Source organism: Anabas testudineus, chromosome 23 (genome assembly GCF_900324465.2).
Source record: "Anabas testudineus chromosome 23, fAnaTes1.2, whole genome shotgun sequence".
Lineage (NCBI taxonomy): Eukaryota > Metazoa > Chordata > Actinopteri > Anabantiformes > Anabantidae > Anabas > Anabas testudineus.
The window spans coordinates 3650317-3671956 of NC_046631.1; the positions used below are offsets into that span (position 1 = coordinate 3650317).

A 21640-nucleotide genomic window follows, 5' to 3' on the forward strand; every position below is an offset into this window, starting at 1 on the left:
GCTGTCTAATTAAAGCCTGTTGGTTTTAGCCTGTTGTGGAACCGCAGCTGAGCTTTGATTGTAAGAAGAAATAAGAAGAGGACAAGTCAGCGCTCAGCCTCTATCGTCGGTTGTGTGTCTGCAACGCGACACGCAGCGATTTCCTGCTTCGGGTTTCCCTTTAAAAAGGGGCAAGGCTCAATGCTGGGAATTCACGTCATTTCGCCGTTTTACACACATCCAAATCAATGAGAGAGAGAGAGAGAGAGAGAGAGAGAGAGAGAGAGAGTTGCTCTTCCAGGAAGGGATTATTAACCAGCGCGCTGCCGACATGTGAAGGGAAAACACACGCAGACAAAAGAAGTTTTCACGGCGACAGTCGCGCTATGGAGTAAAAAAAAAATAAATAAAATAAAAGAAAAGAAAAAGCAGCAGATGTGAGAGAAACAATCGGGGCTACATGACAAAAGCAACTTGTCCCGCACCGAGACGCCGAGCAGTCTTCGTGCTTCTGCCGCCGCCGCTGCTGCGCGTCTTTATGTAGGAGGGAAAGCGCGACGGAGACGCAGAGGACGGCACAACAGGAAAAGTGGAAGGAGACGGAGAGAAGTTGACGGGAAGATCATGTCTGAATCCTCCTCGGCTGCGATCAAGGTAACGCTGTCTGCTCTGCTCGTCGCTCCTCTTTGTCCCCCCCCCCCCCCAACCTCTCCATCCACCCCCTCCACCCTCCACACTTTCCGCGTAAAAGGGCTTTTTCTGTGCGCGGTGTCCGCGCTGATCCTGCGCGGATTCCCAGTGCTGCGTGTGAGAGCTCGGAGCAGCGGCTGTGGCGCCATTCAGCTGAGGTGCGTGTGTTTTGCTGCTCATCTGTTGCTTCACGCTTCTTCTTCTTCTTCTTTTTATTATTTATTATTTATTTGGATTCCCAGTTCGCCCCCGCTCCGGCGACGGGGAGAAGTCGTGACTGTCGGCGACACTCGAGACGTTTGATTTAGCTCCTCCAGTAAAAAAAATAAATAAAAAAGTGATCCGACGCGGTGTTGTAACCTGGATATAACAGAGAATGGAAGAAGCACCAGCACCAGACAGAAGAGAGGCCATTCAATAGGTGTAATGTAACTGTAATGATACTGTATAAAGTTAAAATGAGGAAAAACAGCACATCCACAGCTGAGAGTGGATGGATGACTACTTTTTTTTTTTTTTACATTCCTGGCTTCTGGTCCCACTGTGCAATCATTTGAACACGCTTGTGATGTTGTAATCCAAAGGATGGAACAGTTATTAATCAGTAATGAATGTAATCCATAGTTGCTATCATAGGAAAAGGATGCAAACCCATAATGTTGTTATTAATATGCACCAGTTTGGATGACGATGAAGTGTTTGTGCTCTTTAATTGAGTAAATTCAGGCCTCACACATGAGGATTTACTGCCTGTGTGTGTCCTCTCTTGCCTATCTTTGGGTTTTGGACAGTATAGTGTTTTGCTTTTGAGTTTATGTCTTGTTACTGAGTCAGATTCCAGTGCCCATTGCAGTTGAATGCTTAAAGAGTGATCACCTTTTTTTACTCTGAGGCAACTTTTCCACCACCGCAGCTGGCAGACTGAACTCACCCCTCACCTTCATGCTGCTGCTCGAATCACTTTCCCCCTTCTGCAGCTGTCCTCGTCCTCAAGCTCTGCCCTACCTGTCGCCTTGTCCAGCAACATGATCCAGTCGCAGCTGTGAGAAGGCGGCAGCAGTAGCAGAAGAACATCCTGCTTCCCTCCTCCGGACAGCTGACTTTTTAGAAAGTGGACATCAAGCAGGGGACAGAAAATCCTTGGCCTGCTGCAGGAGGAAATAGAAGAATGAATGATTATTGCTTGGCGTCCACATGAAATTCCTGCTCGATGCAGTTGGGGAGCAGGTCTCGCAGTGGCTGGGCGGTGACAGCAGGCTGACACGGGGGGGATGAAACAGCAAAACACCCAGCTTCGTTTCCTCAAGAAGCTGAGGTGACTAAGTGGCTTCATGATCTGCCCCCATTTGCAGGAAAGGAAGCCCGTCAGTAGTGCGTGACCGCAGAGTGGAAAACCTCATACCTTAACCTAGATCTGTCGTACTGTTACAGAGCGAGGGAGTCTCAAATCTCAGAGAATCCCAGGAGGGGCCGCGACTAACAACTGGATTCCTTCTGAAATGTTTGATGTTTTTGCTTGTTAACTGACTTAAAAGACTGATTGAGATCAGTTCTGAAAGGGTTTCAGTCGACCTTCAGTACTAAAAACACGACTTTAGTGTATGTGCTGTTTGGATTGCAGCTGCTAATCTAACTGCCATAAGCAGAGGAAAACAGAACCGTATAAAGTAATAAAAGTTACAACTCTGTCATAAAAAGTGCCCAAAATATGCACCTACTGTACAGCATATCTTTATTTTTCTATAATTACTAATAATTAGCACCCAGAAATGAAATGAAAGACTCATTTTAAATATTTATTCAAAAATTTACTGGCATTACTTTAATGCATATGGATTGTTTGCCCTCATTTGTGCGTTTATTCCAGGGCTGCAGCTCACAATTAGATCCATCATTAGGATTTAATCCGTTAAGCTGTTTTCAATCTGTATCGATTATCTGTCAAGTCCGTAAAACACCGGAAAATGGTGAATTTCTAATCCGCCTGAGGGTTTGAATGGATCAAACGTTTGGCATTTATTTCTTGAAAAAGGAGTTAAATGACGGATTAATCATCGAGATAGTTGGGGCACGTTTTATGTCAACAAACTAATTAATAGCAACTAATCATTTCAGCTCTGTAGATGAGTCAATCAGTCAGAAAAAATAAAAAGTTAACAGTGAAAACAACAGTTGCAACAGTTGTTGTCTCTCTTTGTTGTGCTGTATATTTAATATCCTATCATAGTCTATCATCAAGCTCTGGAAAGTTGTCCTGGACACTGCTCACGGTTTAGTTTTCAGACTCTTCAGAGACCGGCTTGGGGACATTTTTAGTATCACTAGAAATAATAGTTTATGGGGAACAAACGTTTCTGCTGCACAGATACAGTTAATTAGCGCTGAAACAAGAAGTGAACTGATCAATTAATCAGTGGAAGTCATTCGTCACTCCAACTTAAAGCGTTTGGTTTCAGCTCCTCTTGTGTTATTGTATGTTAAAGCTATCTAACAGATCAGCTGTCAGTCATTTCTGCCAAGCCTGCATCAAGACACTGGTGTTAACACACTGTCAAACAATGCACTGCTTAGTTATCTGTTAAAGCAACATGTGCTAAAACATGTATGGCATTCTGTGAATCTGGCGCACCAGATCAGTCAGTCAGTCAGCGTACTAGTAAGGATACAGTTGTGCTCCTCTGCCTGTGTGCTGAGATGAGGCCAAGCCTCGCCGATGTCGTGGGTGCACGGCGAGGTGAGGCGAGTCTGCGTGGGGCTGTTTGGGTTCAGGGCTGCTGTGTCGTGGAGCTTTGTGAGCCATGCTTTGTGTCTCTGTGTCTATTCATAGCAGGAGAGGAGCTCTTTCAGTCCTTCCGCGAACCCGCTGCCAAACTCCACTTCCTCCCCCATCCATGCTCCCGCCGCTAGGCCAGCCAGCCGAATGGAGGACGAGCCTGCCAGGCTGCCCGCGCACCTGCGTGAGTCACACACACACACACACACACACACACACACACACAAACAGCAGCGCAGTGGCTCCTACACACATCAGTCAGTCATTTGAACAGCACCGACTCATTTTTGTGGGGGCTTTTTAGAATTTTGCATTGTAATTGTTTCTGTTTGGTCGACGCGCTCATCAGCAAAATCGGAAATCACCTGTCGTTCAAGCTGTGTGGCCGGGACGGTTACAGTCTGAGCCGCTGGATGTGGTGACATCAGAGTTTAGAAGTGCGAACAGAAGCAGTATAGACGGTGTTGTCACAGTGAGAGGAGCCAACGGGAATAAATAATAATAAAAAAAAAAGCTGTGGAATATCACTATACTAGTTTAAAAGCCCCACATCACATTCAATCACAGCAACACGAACACTATTATGGTTGAATGAGAGCTGGTCCAGTCATGCCACACGTCTCAGATGGGAGGCGCTGAAGCAGATCCAGGGTCAGACACCTGAACGTTACACGCTTTCACTGGACCAGAACTGACAGACCTACTGCACTGGAATAACCAACAGTTACGCAGCAGTCAGGTACAAATAATGTGGAGAGGTAGGAGAAAGAGAGGACAACTGCAGGGTAGGGCAGGGAAAGTTAGTGAAGAAGAGCAGTAAGGGGAGGAAGCCAAATCAGAGCTTGGTAGATTGAGAATTTGAGCGTCGTGTGGCAGGGTTGGTGACAAAAATAATATAGCCGAAGACGACTTAAGAGAAGAGAAACTCTTAAAATGAGACAATGTAGCTTTTGAAAGAAGAAATCAACATATTCTTCCTCTTATGATTGAAAAGTAGAATTGATGAGCAACAAAATGCACTCTGGGGGTTTTTCTTCTCTGAAACAACCCTACGTGGTTTGATATGATCAGTATCTCACAGTGGCTCAATGCTAGAAAGCGTCACATGGATGTTGGTGACGTTATGACTCGTCTTGTATCGTTGTTGTGCCATGTCAGCATTTACCTTTTATACCCCAACTTTTACATGTCCTGCCTTAAGCTTCCGTATGTCTCCGGCGTGGAAACATTAGGTCGGCTTCACCAGAAACTATCGTTGCATATGTGAAAATGAAAATAACAGGTAGGACAAATGTCACTCGCTACAGACGGGTTAGGCAAAAGCAATCAGGGTGAATAATGAAGTAAAATGAAATGGTCTGAAGTTGAAGTCTTCATTATAGACACACTATAGGGGTTTTAATCCGTAGAAGCATTACGGTGCTTTGTTTTTGTGAGTGGGCCCCCGTTTTGGGCACGAATACATGAAAGCATGTGGCTGACGCAATTCAAATCAATGGTTTCACCCTTTTCGGCGACTGACGGTGGTGGCAGTAACAGGCCGACGAAGGCAGGCAAGAAGAAGAAGACAGCTACCAAGCAAACACAGATGTAAACTATTTCAATTGGCTTTAAGAATGTTTTATGAGGACACATTTGGGCAGGATCCAGCACACACACACACACACACACACACTGGACAATTCTATAAAAACACTCAATGGAAGCAAACTGTTAGTTTACAAGGAAACTCCATGTGGCACCTTTAAATATTAGTTAAGCCTCATTTGTAGGCTTAAAGCTCCAGTTTGTCAGATGTTTTAGCAGAATTTGAATGTGTAGTGGTGCTTTTGAAAGCTTCTGTGGCCCAGACTCAGCAGTGATGCATAGATTTTCCTTTCTAAAGTTTTGGAGCGAGGCTTGCCCTTCTGACCAATCAGAGCAGACCGAATATTTCGGCTCAGCTGTTAAGAGCAGAGTGGATTCGTATAAACAAGCTAATTAGAAGTCGTGGTTTGTTAACCAGTTTTCCTTTGCTTCAGGCCACGGACAACTCTTCACCATATCTGACGCTTCCCGCACCTTCTTCTGCTCTATTTGAGCACGCGTTTAATTAACCTAAGACTGAAGAACAGCATATGTTTGAGTCAGTTAAAGGACAATGTGGTGAAATATGTTTTGTAAAGATAAGTAAATAAAGTGAAGCAACACGGTGACATTCACGGCTCTTTGGGGCTTCGGTTCGGTTGCATCGACTCACTGTTGCTTAACCAATCACAGAGCAGGCGGGGCTGGACGCGCGCCAAGAGATAGGCTTGATGTTCAAAGTGTAACCCTGTGCTGTTCTGTCCATGCGTCTGTCAATATTTAAACCAGTTTATTTATTTATTTTGTTTTCCTCCAACAAGTGTGAAGTTCAGCTCGTCCGCGGGGGTTGCAGGGGCTGGGCGTCTGTACAGGCTGAGGCTGGATGAGATGCACAGGAAACTCCCTCAGCCCACTTCCTCTTTTGCATTGTTGCAGAAAAAGGAAGAAAGCTCAACAGGTCCGCGTTGAGTTTCCTGTCGAGTAAACCGATGGGTCACTTCACATCCGCAGGCATGTGGAAGTCCTGCTTTGTTTTAATCTGAACTGCAACAGAGTTCCTCACACATCTGCACATGGGGAAAGTGTCTTTTTTATTTTTTATTTTTTCCCCCTCTTCAGTGTTTAGTTTATGGCGTCTGCTGGTTGGGATCCACTCTTCCCACTCAGGCAGACAGCAGCATGTCTTTGTCACTGCTCGCACCGAAACACCTCTGCTCGTCCTTTCTCCTCCCGCCTATGTAAACACACATGCGTTGGAAAACAAGCCATCCATTAACCCCGTACTCTGTGGCAGTTCTGTCCTGAGGGGGAGCTGGAGGGGAAAAGAGAAAGAAGAGGAGGAGGAGGAGGGAGGAGGAGAGAGGAGGAGAGAGGGGGGGAAAGACAGAAAGAAAAAGAATGAGGGAGGAAATTGCAGTGTGGGCAGAAATCCGCCTTCTCCATTTCCTGGGGAGGAAGTGGATTAGATCGGGGAGAGTTGCAGCCTGCTCCTCACACTAAAGAATGCTACCAGGCTTGATTTTAACCCTTTAAGGCAGACATCACTAAAACACCAGAACACACTACAAACCGTCACATATAGTGAAAATATATTTAGGAAAAAAAGATCATTTTCCAATTACTTGCTAAAACACATATTAGTGTAACATTTTCTGTTACTGTGTGGAGATATTTTCCTTCACCTCTTTTGTCTTTTCTGCAGGATTTTCCATATTGTTCTTTCCACTGTGTGGACTTCAGTGAAACAAGTCTTTCCATTCATTAGAAAAAGGCATCTCAGTAGAAATTCCTCTGGTTTGTGCAGTCAAACAACACTATATGCATTATATTATATATATGTATAGGAGTCCGAATTAATTGCTTCAAAGAAATGATTTGATTTGATTTCAATTCTTTTTAGTTAAAAACTAAACAGGGGGAAACGTAGGAGAACACTTGGTTAATTAACACCTCCCTCAATCTTGTAGGTTTTAGTGACTTCTCAGAGTCTACGCTTATTAGCTGGTGATTTCAGTGTAACAAGACTAAGTAGCTTAAGGAAGTCTTTACGCTCGTCCCAGCTGCCCATAGAGCCACAACTTGTTTGTATTCTTTTACAAAGTTAATATATGTAGACAACATGTTAGTGCAATTTAAAAAAATGGCCATTAGAGGAATCATTCTGGGGTTTTAGTGTTCGCATAGACAAATGTGCAGCTTTAAACAGACTGTGGATGAGAGCTGTCAAACACCCGTGACGTTTAGTTTGTTTGTCTGCTCGTGACAAAAGAGAGACGAGCACTAAAAAGGCCTGAGAGGGCCTTCGCCAACACACACAATGAGGCGGTGCAGGCGCTAGCCCGTGAGCTGGATTTGTCGGGTTTTAATTCAGCTGCGATCCGGGCATCATCGCTCAGCATGGTGCCCACGTACTCCAAAACATGACGCAACCGAGAGCGAGTCAGTGAGAAAACGGTGAATTATTTAAAGGTCTGAGACACAAGACGTTCCAGTATTATTTTACAAATACACATTAGAGCAGGGGCTGCAAGAGAGGGAATATCTTACTGAATGATTTTAAAAAATCTATGTCCATGGAAACAAGACTGGCTGGTTTCCTTGTGTGTGTGTGTGTGTGTGAGAGTGTGTGTGCGCGTGCTCACAGCTGGGTTTGCACTATGCATGCTTGTACGAGTGGGTGGTTGACTGTGAGTGAATCTTGTGTTTTTGTGCAAGGCCTGCCAGAGGTACTGTAGGTGTATATTGTATGTGAGTATGTGTGTGTGTGTGTGTGTGTGTGTGTGTGTGTGTGTGTGTGTGTGTGTTACCGTACATGGCTGCAAAACCCCCACCAGCTTCCTTTGGTCTCTGTCTTTCTCTCTTTGTGGTATATTAATGTGTGGGGGAATTGCTGTTAAAAATGTGTTTTTTTGTATGGTGTGTGTGTGTGTGTGTGTGTGTGTGCATTTGGTCTTTCTGAGGGGAAATTTCCTGCCCCTGGAAGCAGCTCTTGTCCTCAGGAATTTCCTGAGTGGGCAGACGGCGCTTCCTGAATAAATGTTGTTTTTGTTGTTGTGTGTTTATGTGTGTGTGTGTGTGTGTGTGTGTGTGTGTGTGTGTCTGTCTTAACTTGCTCGCTTTTCTACTCTGAAAGGGAAACTGTTCTCACATGCCAGCAAGTGAGCTGAACGCAGCCCCCTTTGCTTCCTGTTCGCGACACACTCCACATGGTGTTTTTAATGGGTAGTGTGTGCATGAGGGTGTGTGTGTGTGTGTGTGTGATCTACTCCACACATCACAATGAATACACACTTGTGTTGCTTGTATGATTGCATGTTGATTTCAGGCTTTTATAGGAATAGACTTAAAAGCGCAAATAATCTTTGTCTTATAAAAATCCAGTCAATGAAATCTCTTCCATTTGCTGCTGTAAACACTTGGTCTGGTTTCTCAGGAAGTGCTTCGTTTTTCTATCTTGATATGTTTGGGATAAGAAGAAGTGGCTTGAATCTTCTTAAGGATCGGAGCTGATCTGGCCATAATTTAATAGATCAGTATCAGTCCAAGTAAAACTGATCCCAATATAATACTCTGTGTACCTAATGTTTATTTGTCCTCCTCAGCCTGCTACTGTTTACGCATTGGTCTCCTTACTGACAGCAGGGCTTTACGGTACAGCATTTCACTGCATATGGTGCATGAAAATTGGAGTGTGTGAGTGTGAAATACTCTTGGGGCGCACCGGTGAGTGACTCAGAGTTCAGATACTGAATTTGCTAAGCTACAACACTAATTATCATTAGCAAAGCAGCAGTGCACAAAACATTCAGGCACCGGCTTTTTATTTTTAGTCCAGCGCTGACCGTCCCCTTCACCACTTAAAATGACAGACGTCGCCGGCAGCAGGTCGTATCAACTGCTACTAATTAATGTCAGCTCCATGAGTAATGTGATGGCAGGCCAAAATTAAACAGCCTGTTGTTTGGTTAAAGCAACCTCTGCAAGCTGGTGTCTGCGCTCGGTCAAAGGCTATTTGCGAGGCAGGGCCAGCACATATGAGGTGTTCATCAATTCCAACTGCACTTTTTTTTTTTTTAATCATATCAGAAATTTTAAAATTATTAGGAATCATCCAGAAATAACTGGCCCTTCTCTGATTGGTCAAAAAAGGAGAGCCTCGCATATATTACCTTAAAAAGGGAAATATCTCTGCATGGCTGCCTGGGTGATAAGTGAGTCACAGAACCGTTGGACAGCACCTCTGCATGTTAAGACGCGTTGTGGGGTAAATTTCTACTATTCAGAAGCGTTACAAACTCTGGCTTTAGGCTTAGAAATTTAATAGTATCTAATCAGTTATTAGGTAGCTCCTGAAAAATAATGTGTAGAAAGTGTCTTACAACTTCAGAAATCATCAGACAAGCAAGACTGCAGTCTAAGAAGGGAAATTCATTCATTGGTTGAACTCCTTATAAATGGAAACTGGGATAATAGTTCACCATTAGACACGGCAAAGAAACGTAGGAGCTTTGCATTAGACTGTAAGACTTACGGGTTTCACAGCATTAAACGCTGTTTACTTCAGCCACATGGGAAGAAGAAGAAGAAGAAGAGCACAAGGGTGTGTGTGTGTGTGTGGGGGGGGGGGGGGGGTTTCGACATGCAGGGGCCTTTTGATTTAGTTAACTAATGTCTTTGAAGCTTCTGCATTTTCAAAAAAGAAAAAGGGAAAAAAAAAACAAAAAACTGGCTCGCGAACAAAAGGAAGAGTGGCAGTTAAAGCTGGATTCAGGAACTAACCTACAAGAGCTGGCTTGCTCCTGTGCTCAACAACAAGCTATCAAAAACAGGTCGTGCTACTTCCTGGCCATAAAAGTTTAGTGTGATTGATGATCTGTTTTATGTTTGTTTTGACTGGATGGAGTCCAGTTCTGCTGGACGGGGGACAGGCACGTGCATGCCACTGGAGGAAGCAGGGGGGATGAATATGAGAGGGAGTGGGTGCTCTTGATTGAAAAGTAAAAGTGTGTGTGTGTGTGTGTGTGCACGGAGTTGGATTTTCCCCTGCTGCACCCACCTGACAGGGAATCAATGCACAGAGTAGCACAAAGACAGAGGAGATGAATAGTGTGTGAGGATTAATTGAGGAAGTGTGTTGCTCTCATACCCACATGTTCCTGAGGGTGTCGGAAGGTCATGGCCAGCCCTCCTCCTCCTCCTCCTCCTCCTCCTCCTCTCCTCCTTCCTTCTTCCTCTCCTCCTCCTCCTCCTCCGTCTGGAGAAAGAAAAACCTTTTCTCTATTGAGATAGTGAGACCAATATCCGCCTACTTCTGCTGCGAGAGAAAAAGGTAAACATTTACTGAAGAACGGAGTGACTAAGGAGCTTTGAGTATGGAGAGCAAAGTCCCAGCCATGCTTTCCTTTTATTTTTTTATTTGTCTTTTGTTTATTTATAGTTCGTCCGGGTCAGGCAAAGCGGAATTCTCTGTCAGACATCTCTATGCGCATCGGTTGTGTCTTTGTGTATATTTAGACTGTTTGAAAGTCAAGGGGTTTCTGAGAGAAAATAATATCTGAGACTTTCAGATCCTAGTATGACTCAAAATACAGCGCGCACCGAGCTTTGTTCCAGTTTTTCAAATGAAGAGAAAGGAAACAGCAAAGTGTGACGCATTAAAAAAAAAAACAAAAAAAAAAACAGGACTGAATATGTTGAATCAGTCACTGTTTCAAAATAAATACAGTGGGAAAGAAAAAGTGCATTTAAATGTATTCCCCGTGATGTATGGATGCGTTTCAGTACATTTCATGTGCTAATGTACCTGAAACTTAGATGACGCGCCTACTGAGAGACTCCTGAAAACTTGTCTAATTTAATGGCTAAAAATCTATAAACCAGGCTACGCTGAGCTAAAAGGTTTGTTAAATGGCTACGGATCCATTGAAGAAGGTTCACAGACGAACCAAACCATGTAGCTCATTCGGATCCTCCGATAAACAAGATGCTTTCTGGCACCTTCATGTTAAACATGTTAAAACGTATTGCTGAAAACGTGTGGCAAATCTGTCAACCATGTAGTTCTGAATGGCAGAGTTAGATGGTTTTTCATCATTTTTTGTGGTCAGGTTTTTTTTTTTTTTTGGGGGCTGGGACGAAAGGAAGCTCGATGACGCACTGGAGCCACTGAACTGAACCCGGAACTCAAAAACTCCTTTCAACATCACATTGAGATTGCAGCATTTCTAATAAATGCAACACCATACCTATTAGGATTAGCAAAGTTTTATTTTGAGAAACTATCTAATTATAGTTTCATAGGGGCCTTTGAATAACACAATGTCCCACGGGCCCTAGGTGTTCTCGTTGTGGATCGCGCTAAACGTCGCAGCGCAACAGAGGTGACGAGTCAACTTGTGAGTCAATGGGTAGTGAAGCGCAGACATGTCTGGGATAAAGCTGCAATTGTTTTTAGAACGTAGATTACAGCGAGTGTGTTGAAATAACAACTTTATAAGATGGGTTTTATAAATTAGAAACCATGCATGAGACTTGAAAATCATATGAAATTAAAATAAATAAGATGCTACAAAAAATCCCTATCAAGCAGCACTAATTGGCCTTCTCTGATTGGTTAGAAGGGAGAGGCTCCAAAACCTTTACAAGGGACAATCTGCACTGCTGTCAGGCTGTTTAATGAGTTGGGGTCACAGCTACTGATCTGCACGTTAAGATATGTTTTGGAAGATATTTCCCAAAAGAAAGAAAAGAAGAGTTACATACTGCAGCTTTAAACTAAGTGAAACACAACAGGATTAGCACGCAGTCAGTCAACTGTTCATCTTTGCTGAGTAACACTATATTAAACATCTATGGAGCTTTTCATTTGATCATGGGCGATGATGGCGACAGTTTAAAGCCGTTTTTTTTGTTTGTTCATTTAAGTGTCAAGAGGCAGTTTTCAGTCGGGTTAGAGAAACATAAGCAGCGAGGTCAGCGGTGTGAGTGGTGGTGAGACGTCTAGATCTAAGCTGTGATTCTGGACGGGACTTTTAAGCTTCACAGCAGGACGGACCTCATTAACTCGTCTGGCTGAGAGGGGAAGTTGAGGGCTTCTGTACCAGCAGCAACGAAACAAGATACCAGTGATCTCATCCTCCTCTTCCCTTCATTCATCCCAAGCGCTTAAGAGTTGCCCTGGCAACTTGTGCGCTCTGTGTGTGTGTGTGTGTGTGTATGTGTGTTGGTGAGCATGAGCGGGGGCCTGAGAAATCACATAGCGAAAATTATGTGTCATCAGAGAGGATTAGGAGCCCACGGTTTAGTCGAGGGCTTGGGATCCTGCTGCTGTCGTGCTTGAGGGTTTTATTCAATACAAATGCACACATTCTCAAGAACACACACATGTTCACTCTAACGAACACTGAGAACCTGAGATGCGTTCAACAAAGGCAGAGACTGATGACAAGGAGGACTGAAATTGATTTTCTTCCTGTAACCTGCAACAAATCTGTAACAGATTCTCTGACCGAAAACAACCAAAAAGGACAATTTTATCAGCTGAAGGTAGTGTGTGTGTGTGTGTGTGTGTGTGTGTGTGTTGAAGGAACAGGGTGTCAGGCTTGAAGGTTCTCTCTTTTCTCACTCCATATCGGTGCCATCCATGTTCCCTTTTACATTAAAGCAAGCAAAGGATGTTTGTGTCTGGCTGCAGTGCAACAGAAAGTTTCCCATTAGGTTTAGAATCAGTTCCTGTCTAGATCACATGGATATGAGATACAAAATAAGATCCTGAAACTCGGAACCAGAATGTGAGTCAGAAATGAGCGGCGTCGAGTGACGAGACGGCAAATAAATTGAAACCGCCGCAGTTTTGTCAGCTTGCTGGGCCGCGTTAGTTTGAGCAACAAAGCCACACACTTGAGTTAATTCTAAGAATAAACAGTTATGTCCTAATTGATAAGCAGTCAGTCATACAGACACATAGCTCTTGTATGTGCAGTGAGCAGGAATCTAGGGCTGCATATGGTGACCTACTCTGAGGACATCATCTATGTTCTCACTTATTATCTGTTTTCCTTCCTCTTTTCGCGTCTTTGTTTAGTTCTCTTGTTCCTGCCTTCAAGTTTCCCCCCGGTCCTCGCGCATTATCCACCGTTGCCCTCATCGCTCTTGCCTTACTGTTTCCACTCCTCCTTTTTTCTCCTCTCTGTTTCGCTGCTATCTGCTAATGAACCTCCCGGCGTCACTCTCTAACCTTACCGCGGGGAAGTTTCCTGTGCTGAAACGGAGCCCGCGCTGGATTGCTTCCTGCCAAAGTGCGTTGTGGGACGCGTTTGTTCGAGCCCCCTTCTTCCTCCTTCTCCTCCGCCGCCTCCTCCTCCCTTCTGCTCCCCTTGTTGCTTCCTCCTTTGGGCTCTGTGCAGATGGCTGAGGCCGGCAGACCGGATCTCGGAGGGTTTTTGGCAGAGCAGCACCTCTCTTCGGCCCTGGAGAGAGCATACCGCAGCCATGACCTCGCGACCTGCGCTGCACTGTTGCCCACCCCGGCCTCGCTGCTTTCACAAGTCAGCCACGAGGGACAGACATACAGCTGGTGTATGCAGTGCAGATGGCAGCTTGATTCAATATTGATAGAAAGTCCACGATGTAGTCAGGAGTATTCCATTGCATCCCAGATCTATTCCTGTTATGTAGTCCAGTTAAAATTAAAATCTTTAAAGTTATACAGCTGTCCCAGCAGGTGGAAACGGGGTTTGGAAACAAGCACAGGGTTTGGATGTTACGTTATCTATCATTTCTGCTCCAAAACCCAGAGAGAAAATATAAGAAAGTTGTTTTTCTGCCCAGTTCATGTGGCTTTGAAAACACCTGTATCCCATTCCCTAAGACTTTCTTAGGATGTCTGTTGACAGGCTGAGGGTCAGAGCTTGACAGGCTGTAAGCTGTGCTTTAGATAACCTAGCACTTCCCGGGCTTATCGGTAGTGCTCGTTCCACTATCTGAATATGGTGCACCAGGAGGGAAGGGAAGAAATAGGAAGCTGACAATCTAGACAGGGTTTCATTTTATATTGATTGCTCTCTGTGAAAACTTCCTTTGTTTGACGGGCGAGGGGGGGGGGAGCTGACGGGGAGGAGGTCTGAAAGCGAGCACAAGGTTCCTATTACTTGTGTGACAGTGACATTGGCAGCCAGAGATAACAGCTGTCCGACTCCCAGAGGAAGTGTTTGAGGCCAGGCGATAAGTGAGATGTAAGAAATGAGTAGTTATGGTCCGTGTGGGTGTCATAGATGATGCTGATCGGAGCTACGTACTGTTGCAAGTCTGTTGTTGTACATGTGAAAAAGAGAAGGAAATAGAAAAAGAGAGAGGGGGGGGGGGAGTCTGAGTCATACTGTAAATCATTGAGTTACACCAAGTGTGCAAAATGGTACGGTGAAGCGAGGACCAGGTTAAACACGGGTCAAAAATGGGAGTTTAATGCTAAAAATATGCACCCTGTTAAATGAGAATATCGTATTAGTTACTGTAACAAACCAGTGCACTTATCTGGGCTATCTTATCTTTGACAACTCGATGCGTTTGCTAAATGATACATTCAGGTGTGATCAAGGCCTTTTGGTTGAAACGTAAGTCATGGTTGTTGGTCACCAGTGCACATGTGTTACACTCCTGCTCCCACAGCAGTCAGAGAAACATGTCAGAGCGCGAAGAGAGGACAGAGAGAGAGAGAGAGGGAGAGGGAGAGAGAGAGGGAGAAAAAGAAACTGTCATTCCTGTTTCCGCTGCTCTCTTTTCCCCTCCATGTGTCCTCGTCTGTTTTTATAAACACAAACTAATAAACTGTCCATCCTCTGATGTGTCTGTCTGGAGTTCAGGGAGCAAAGAGCAGAACGGATCATAACAGATCAAATATCAGTCTGACCGTATTTCTCATATACACACCCGTCACTCCTCCTTTATCCTTGTGATTCATTCTGTATTTTTCCCCTTAACCTATCAGCTTCTAATCTTTTATTCAAACCTACTCTCCCTTTCTGCCTCTGCCTCCTCCTTCATCTTTTTTTTCTTTATCTCTGCTGCCGTTCCCGTAATCACTCCCTCCTTTTGGCTTTTATCTCCACTTCCTCAATATCCTTTTTACTGCCTCTGCCTCCTTCCTCCCCCCACCCCACCTCCTCCTTTCCTCCCTACCCATCCCTCCCCTTCATCCCCCTCTCCTTCCTGTCTTTCCTTTCTTCCTTCCTCACCCTCACCCCCAACCCCCCCCCCCCTTCCTTCTGCTTCTTTCTCACAGAGCTCGCCCTTCTTTTCTTCTGTCCTTTCTCTTTCACCTCCATTTTGTTGCCTCATTGCCAAACCCTGTGCTGAACTTGTACCATTCTCATCCTCTGTTTTCCCACCTTCAGGTTTGCAGCCAGTCTTTTGGAGCAGGGAGGACGTGGCCCAGTGGCTACGATGGGCTGAAAAGGAGTTTGCCTTGCGGCCGATCACCAGCGGCTCCTTCCAGATGAACGGCAAAGCCCTGCTGCTGCTCACCAAGGAAGACTTCCGCTACAGATCCCCCCACTCTGGTACTTCTCTCCTTTCCACCATGAGCAAAAAGTTTTACAAATGAGTCACTGTCAATGATTGCATTAGAATTTGTTTTCTCAGTTCCACTGGCTCAACACATACACAAGAAAACAAGATTTAACAAGTAGGAAGGACGATCACTTTTAGATCAGACAAACACATTTTACTGCCTGCACAAACTCCAAGGAAAGATGGCTGCAATTATACATAGAAGCTCTTCAAAATGGCAAATAAAATTAAATGAAATCGAAAAGGGTCACAAATGACTGAAATATGTAAGAGATCAGCTGAGATTGATCAGCTGTAGCAGCTGGAGCTGATCAATTTAGAGTCGGACCAAAATTCAAGTATCTGTAGATGATCATTTACTAGTGCAGCTTTAAAATCAATGTGTTTACAGCCAAACTACAGCCGTTAAAGATCAATAAAGTCAGCTGGAGCAGAGGAGGGAAGGCGGCAGTGTCAGGCGACAAGGGAAGGAGGCAGCTGTCACAGCGTGGCTGCTGGGGAGGAAGTAGGAAACGGTTGATCAGGAAGTACAAACCAACCTCAACCGCCTCCCCCGTCAACACCATCGGCCAAGCAAAGAAAAAAGAAGAAAGGCAACAGTTTATAGCCAGCATATCAACTCCGATGGTGTGCTCTTTCTACATTACACAGAGATGAAGTCAGGGCTGTGTGTGGTGGAGGATGATAGTCACAGGAGTGGGATGTCATGAGCAATCAGCATTGTGAAACAGAAAGACTTAGGATAAGCTCCCTGCAGACTGGAAACCATCTCAATGTAAAGTTAGGGGATTTTAGTTCCAAATAGGTATAGGAATCATATGGTGGAGCAATAAAAACGTAATAAGTTAACTAACAAATGCTGATAAATTCTAATAATTAATACAGTAAACACGACTTTATTTATTACAGTGTTAAGTCCTCTGTAGGTTTAGCGAGAACCTCTATGAAATAAGTAGAAGTTGCTGTGTACTGTCTATATGGTCGGCCACCAGAGACGAATCTCCTCCTTCATATTATATCGCATGTTACGAGAAATAATCTGTTGCTATGGCGAGAGAGACCCAGCTGACAGCTGTTGTCGTTTCAGGATGATTCCATTTGAACATTAAAAAAAGATTTCACATCCTGTCAAGAAACTGAGTTCTGGGAAAAGGTCATGGTAAATGTGATTCATCAGTACAGGTTCTATTAGCTGGAGTTTGTGTCTTTTGTGATGAGGGTTTCATGCGAAAGCAGCTTTTTAATGCAACACATTTCTGTCCTAAAACGTAATCGCAGCTTGTCAAGAGATGAATTAATTCCATTTTAGAGTCAGTAGTGGCTTTGGCCGTGTTGTTAGTGACATCATTGCAAATGTCACTTTGGGGAATGGCGCAACATCTTCTTTGGCTTGTGATGTGTCCGTTTCCTGCTCCAGTCAATTATAAGGGTGCAGGTCCCATCAGTCCTTTCTTTGTACCATCTTTTCCAAAAAAATATGCTTTTTTTTTTTTTTTCCTTGGATTGTCTTCACCTCATTTCCACTAATCAGCTGTACAGTTTATAAAGCTCCCGTCGCAGCTACATTTAGAATAACCTGGAGCTATGTTGTGTTTAAACTGGCGTCTTAAATTGAAAATCAAAACAGGCCTTCATGCACCAGGAAGCAGGAATTTTCCCCGCAATGCAACTCTGTGCCACAGGACCAGAAAGTGAGAACTGAAAGGGGTGTGTGTGTGTTTATTTGTGTGCGCATGTTCACCATCACTTCCTTTATGAGAATCATTTCCTTGTTATGGTAAGACTTTAGGTAACTTGTATAATGTGTGGTGGCAGCCTTCTGTGTCTGTAGTCAATCATCATTCAGTAAACTTCCCTCTCAGATTTTGAGCCCGGTGTCACCACTAACTAACTACCAAGTACTTAAAGGCGAGTTATGGCCTACTTGTGTGATGGTTCATCCTAGACAGCATCCAAAGCTTGCATCCAAAATTCCTGGAAACAACATTTTCCTTCTGTACAAAGACACTCTCTAGAGCTGAGAGCAAACCTGCCCTCCGAGTCACCTGCTTCAAGTATGAAATATCTAGGAATGTTTCTAGTAAATAGTCTGGTTTTGCCATTCTGACACTCCCAAATGTCTAATGTGACTCTTCCAACATTGCTCAAGCCACCTCCTGCCTGGAAAACAAAGCAGAAGGGGAACCTCACTCTGTCGATGACGCCAAGACTACTTTCCCAATCTATGCAGGCACAAAATGCTACTGGAAGACATATGCTAACCTCTGACCTTTTCACCTCTGCAGGGGATGTCCTGTACGAGCTGCTGCAGCACATCCTAAAGCAGAGGAAGCCCCACGTGTTTTATCCGTCTGGATACTTCCCTGGGAACTCTTTCCATTCGTTGGCTGAAAGTGCGGTGCCGCACCTGAAGCTCGAAGGTCAGTCCAATAAACGGCGTCTGCTGCTTTCCTGCATACAGTTAATTGTTTTTCAGTTCTTTGTACTGTTGCTGGACATAATTTAAATTGCACACAAGAGTGTGTGGCTTTAAATAGACCAACATCATTATAATAGCAGACACTTAGTATCTTAAAACGGTCATTTTGAACCCACCTATAAGACATGTTTTTGCATGTGTGGTGCTAAAAATAGTGCAGTGTCAGACAGCAGCCAGTCCCTTTTCTTTTTTCCTGGAGGACAAGATTACTTTACCTGTTTGTCGAGTTCAAGGAAGTAACGTTAGAGTTCAGTGAAATACCTGCCAGGCTGTTTTCTGGCTCCAATCTAAGGAAATGTGACACAGCAACAAACGCACGGATGGAGCGGTAACTTCAAATGTTGACAGTAAAACCTGTTCCACAAGGAAATGTTACTTTATTTAAACAAGTTGCAGCACACAATACCACAAACTGCCCCAGTGGCTTATTGCAGGCAAAGTGATTGTCTCACTGGTATTTGTTACTGCCAGCGATTTCCTCGTTTTGAGTGGCACCCTGTATTTTTCCACTGCTTGTGAATGAAGGCATTAGAGGAGAATTCAAATTACTTCAATAATAAACCATAGTAGTACTTTTACTAAGACTCAAGCCCAGCCTGGTGCAGGAGATCAGTGACATCTAGTGGTTTTACTTGGTGAAGTCGAGAAGCTGCTGTGGATCACAAACATAACAGTTAAATGACAACGATGGACATTAAAAAGCTACAAAACAGCATTTCACAGTTTTAAACTTTAATTCACTTGGTCTGTTCTCACTGTTGCTGCCTATGCTTTATATGCGGGTTTCTGCTTGACTGCTAGTCTCACCTTGATAGCCACTATGCACTGTATTTACTGTTGGCACACCTGTATGGCAAACACAGGAAGTGGTAAACACCCAAAAGCCTTCCTAACGTCACTAACAGGTTAGCCTCAGGCACTTGATAGACGTTTGGCAGGACACGCAATACCTCAGGTACACTGACACTTTAATCGTGGTCAGGTCATGTGGTTAATTACTTTATTATTGTGCTGCAATGTAAGTCCAAAAATAAATAGTAAGAGAAGGCAGAAATAAAACATGTTGATATTTCTTGTAAAGTAACTAAGATAGAAAAAGAAATCTTTATGTTTACATATTTATCTCATATGGTTTTGTCACGTATCCCATGTTGTGTCACTAGAAACGGTACGGCGGGGACCGCGTGGTACGGAGCCACTCCCCCAGCATCCACCAACTATCGAGCTGCGGCACCGCTCTCGTTCCCCCCATCACCCGACCCCACGACGATCCCCTCCCGAGACAAACCACCCTCGCCCCGCCAATGACGACCCCCTGCAAACCTTCTCCCAGCTCCCCGACAGCAACCATCACCTGCCAGAGGAAATGTACCCTTTGTCAGTTTCCCCGGCTGCACCCAATGGGCGCTGCACAACGCCCAGAGACGCCCCCAGCTCAGGCAGCCCTGCAGGCCAGGAGGCAGGCCCTCCTCGCGTCATCCAGCTCATGCCCAGCACCATCATGAATCCGTTGCTCCTCAGCCCGAACAGAAGCACTGGGGGCGCCGCCATGGACTTCAGGCACAGCCGCGGTGGACCCCAATCTCAGGCCACGCTCGAGAACGGGCGCGAAGGGAAGGGCCACCATCATCCAATACCACTGGCACAGCAGCAGCAGCAACAGCTTCTGCTGCAGCAGCAGGAGGAAGCACTCTACAGGAATCATGTCATCATGCCCGTGTCTCCTCCAGAGGAGCAGCAAATGCCAATTGGACGGATAGCAGGTAGGATTTAGCCCTCGCAAGGAGCCCTGCCTTTGACATAAAGCATCACGTTCTCAAATAAAACCTTTAACTCGTGTAAACGTACTCTGTGTTTTCCCCGCCCTGCCTCCCGCAGACTGCAGATTGCTGTGGGACTACGTCTACCAGCTCCTGTCAGACAGCAGGTACGAGAACTACATTCGCTGGGAGGATCCAGAGAGCAAAGTCTTCCGCATCATGGACCCCAATGGCCTGGCCAGGCTCTGGGGCAATCACAAGGTACACACACACTCAGCTGTCTCCAGCTGTAGTCTTTGATGTGGCAGGTGGCTTATTGACAGGGAAAAGACATGTCTACAGCAGCTTACTACCCTATACCAAAAGATAATGAATAAAATAAAACCTATTTTTAGAACTGAAGAACTCAAAGAACCATCCAACCTTCAGCTCTGCTGAACATTTTTACCACAACATCACATCACATCCCTTGTTTCCAACTCTAATAAACTCATCATCTGCTCAGTGCTCCCACAGCATACAGGCAAATTATCTGTTTAGCCACTAAAGTCTCAGATATTACCCTCTGGAGGTGGTGGAGCCAAAAACAAAGTTTAGAGACTCTAGAATTAGAACAGCGTTTGCCAGATGGACCGAAACACAGCTCCGAATGAATGTTAATGGCGTCCCCTGTCTGCTGGATGGTTACATTTGCATCAGCTTGCCATCATGTCACCTTGTAATCACAACAGTGTTGCCTTTGCTGCTTGTTTCTGCTGCCCCCAAGTGGCCAACCAAACATTAATTGCAGATTTAAAAGGGCACAGAGGATGTTAGGATGTTATTGACACCGTTGTCCTTTTAACTCTTACAGAACAGAACCAATATGACGTACGAGAAGATGTCGCGAGCACTGAGACACTACTACAAACTGAACATTATCAGGAAAGAGCCTGGACAAAGACTTCTGTTCAGGTAACCAGCATTAAGACACACTTCCATCAAAGTATTCATGGCATTTATATGGTGTATTACTGTTTACATATAATAATAAATAACCAAACTCTGTGACGTTCACCAGGTTCATGAAAACCCCAGATGAGATCATGAACGGACAGACGGACCGGCTGGAGCACCTGGAATCCGACACAGACGAACAAATCTACATCAAAGAGGAATGCTGAGGACCTCTGGGGAAAAACGAGTCCGCGAACCTTCTACTGCTACTACTACTACCACAGCCGCTGATGCCTTTCAGAAGCAGCTCGAACAATCTGGAGTCGTGCACGGAGAGACGTGAAATCTGGTATCTCTCCCGATTGCCTTAGGATGCTAATCTCTGTGTAAAGAGAAGAGAACAACACCGGTTGGTTTGATTTTAAATGATGGACAAAACTGAACAGACTTTTTAAGTGTTCCCCTTTATTTCTGAATGAACTGCAAAAGCCAATCACTTTGTTCCTATGTCACTTTCATGATTATTTTTTTTTTTTTGGTCTCTCACATGCATTATACTATGGAATTTTGCTGTTTGTAAAAAAGAAAACTGGGTGTGTGCGTGTGTGACAGGAATGTTTTCACCATGGAATAAACGTTTTTGATCAAACTGAATCCTCATACAGTAGTGTGGAGTATATGCTTACATTAATCACAGTTGTTCCCAGTGCGTCCTGTCCTGTCTCTCTGGGTGCTCACTTTCTGGATCACATTACACTAAGCTGTCCACATGATGGCACTAGTGGACAGCTTATTATGAGAGAGGCGCAGCGGTGAATGTTCATCAAACATGCTCCACACCTTCCCAATTAAAGAGTCATTTATAGGAGAAAACGTGTTTACACCTCACAG

The 21640-nt window shown here is 44.6% G+C and overlaps 1 protein-coding gene across 3 annotated transcripts; it reads left to right on the forward strand.

Moving 5' to 3' along the window:
* The first annotated feature begins 248 nt into the window (after positions 1-248).
* On the forward strand, positions 249-21398 carry etv6 (ETS variant transcription factor 6). Of its 3 annotated transcripts, none has more exons than XM_026361653.1 (8): positions 249-633; positions 3497-3626; positions 15400-15564; positions 17860-17994; positions 19217-19816; positions 19932-20074; positions 20667-20767; positions 20874-21398. In XM_026361653.1, the coding sequence occupies exons 1-8, from the start codon at positions 604-606 to the stop codon at positions 20974-20976; spliced, it is 1407 nt and encodes a 468-aa protein (XP_026217438.1). In that variant the 5' UTR covers positions 249-603; the 3' UTR covers positions 20977-21398. The 3 variants fall into 3 exon arrangements, with proteins under 3 accessions (XP_026217438.1, XP_026217439.1, XP_026217441.1); XM_026361654.1 differs by having other exon boundaries at positions 3500-3626; XM_026361656.1 differs by lacking the exon at positions 3497-3626 and having other exon boundaries at positions 250-633.
* The last annotated feature ends 242 nt before the right edge of the window (positions 21399-21640 follow it).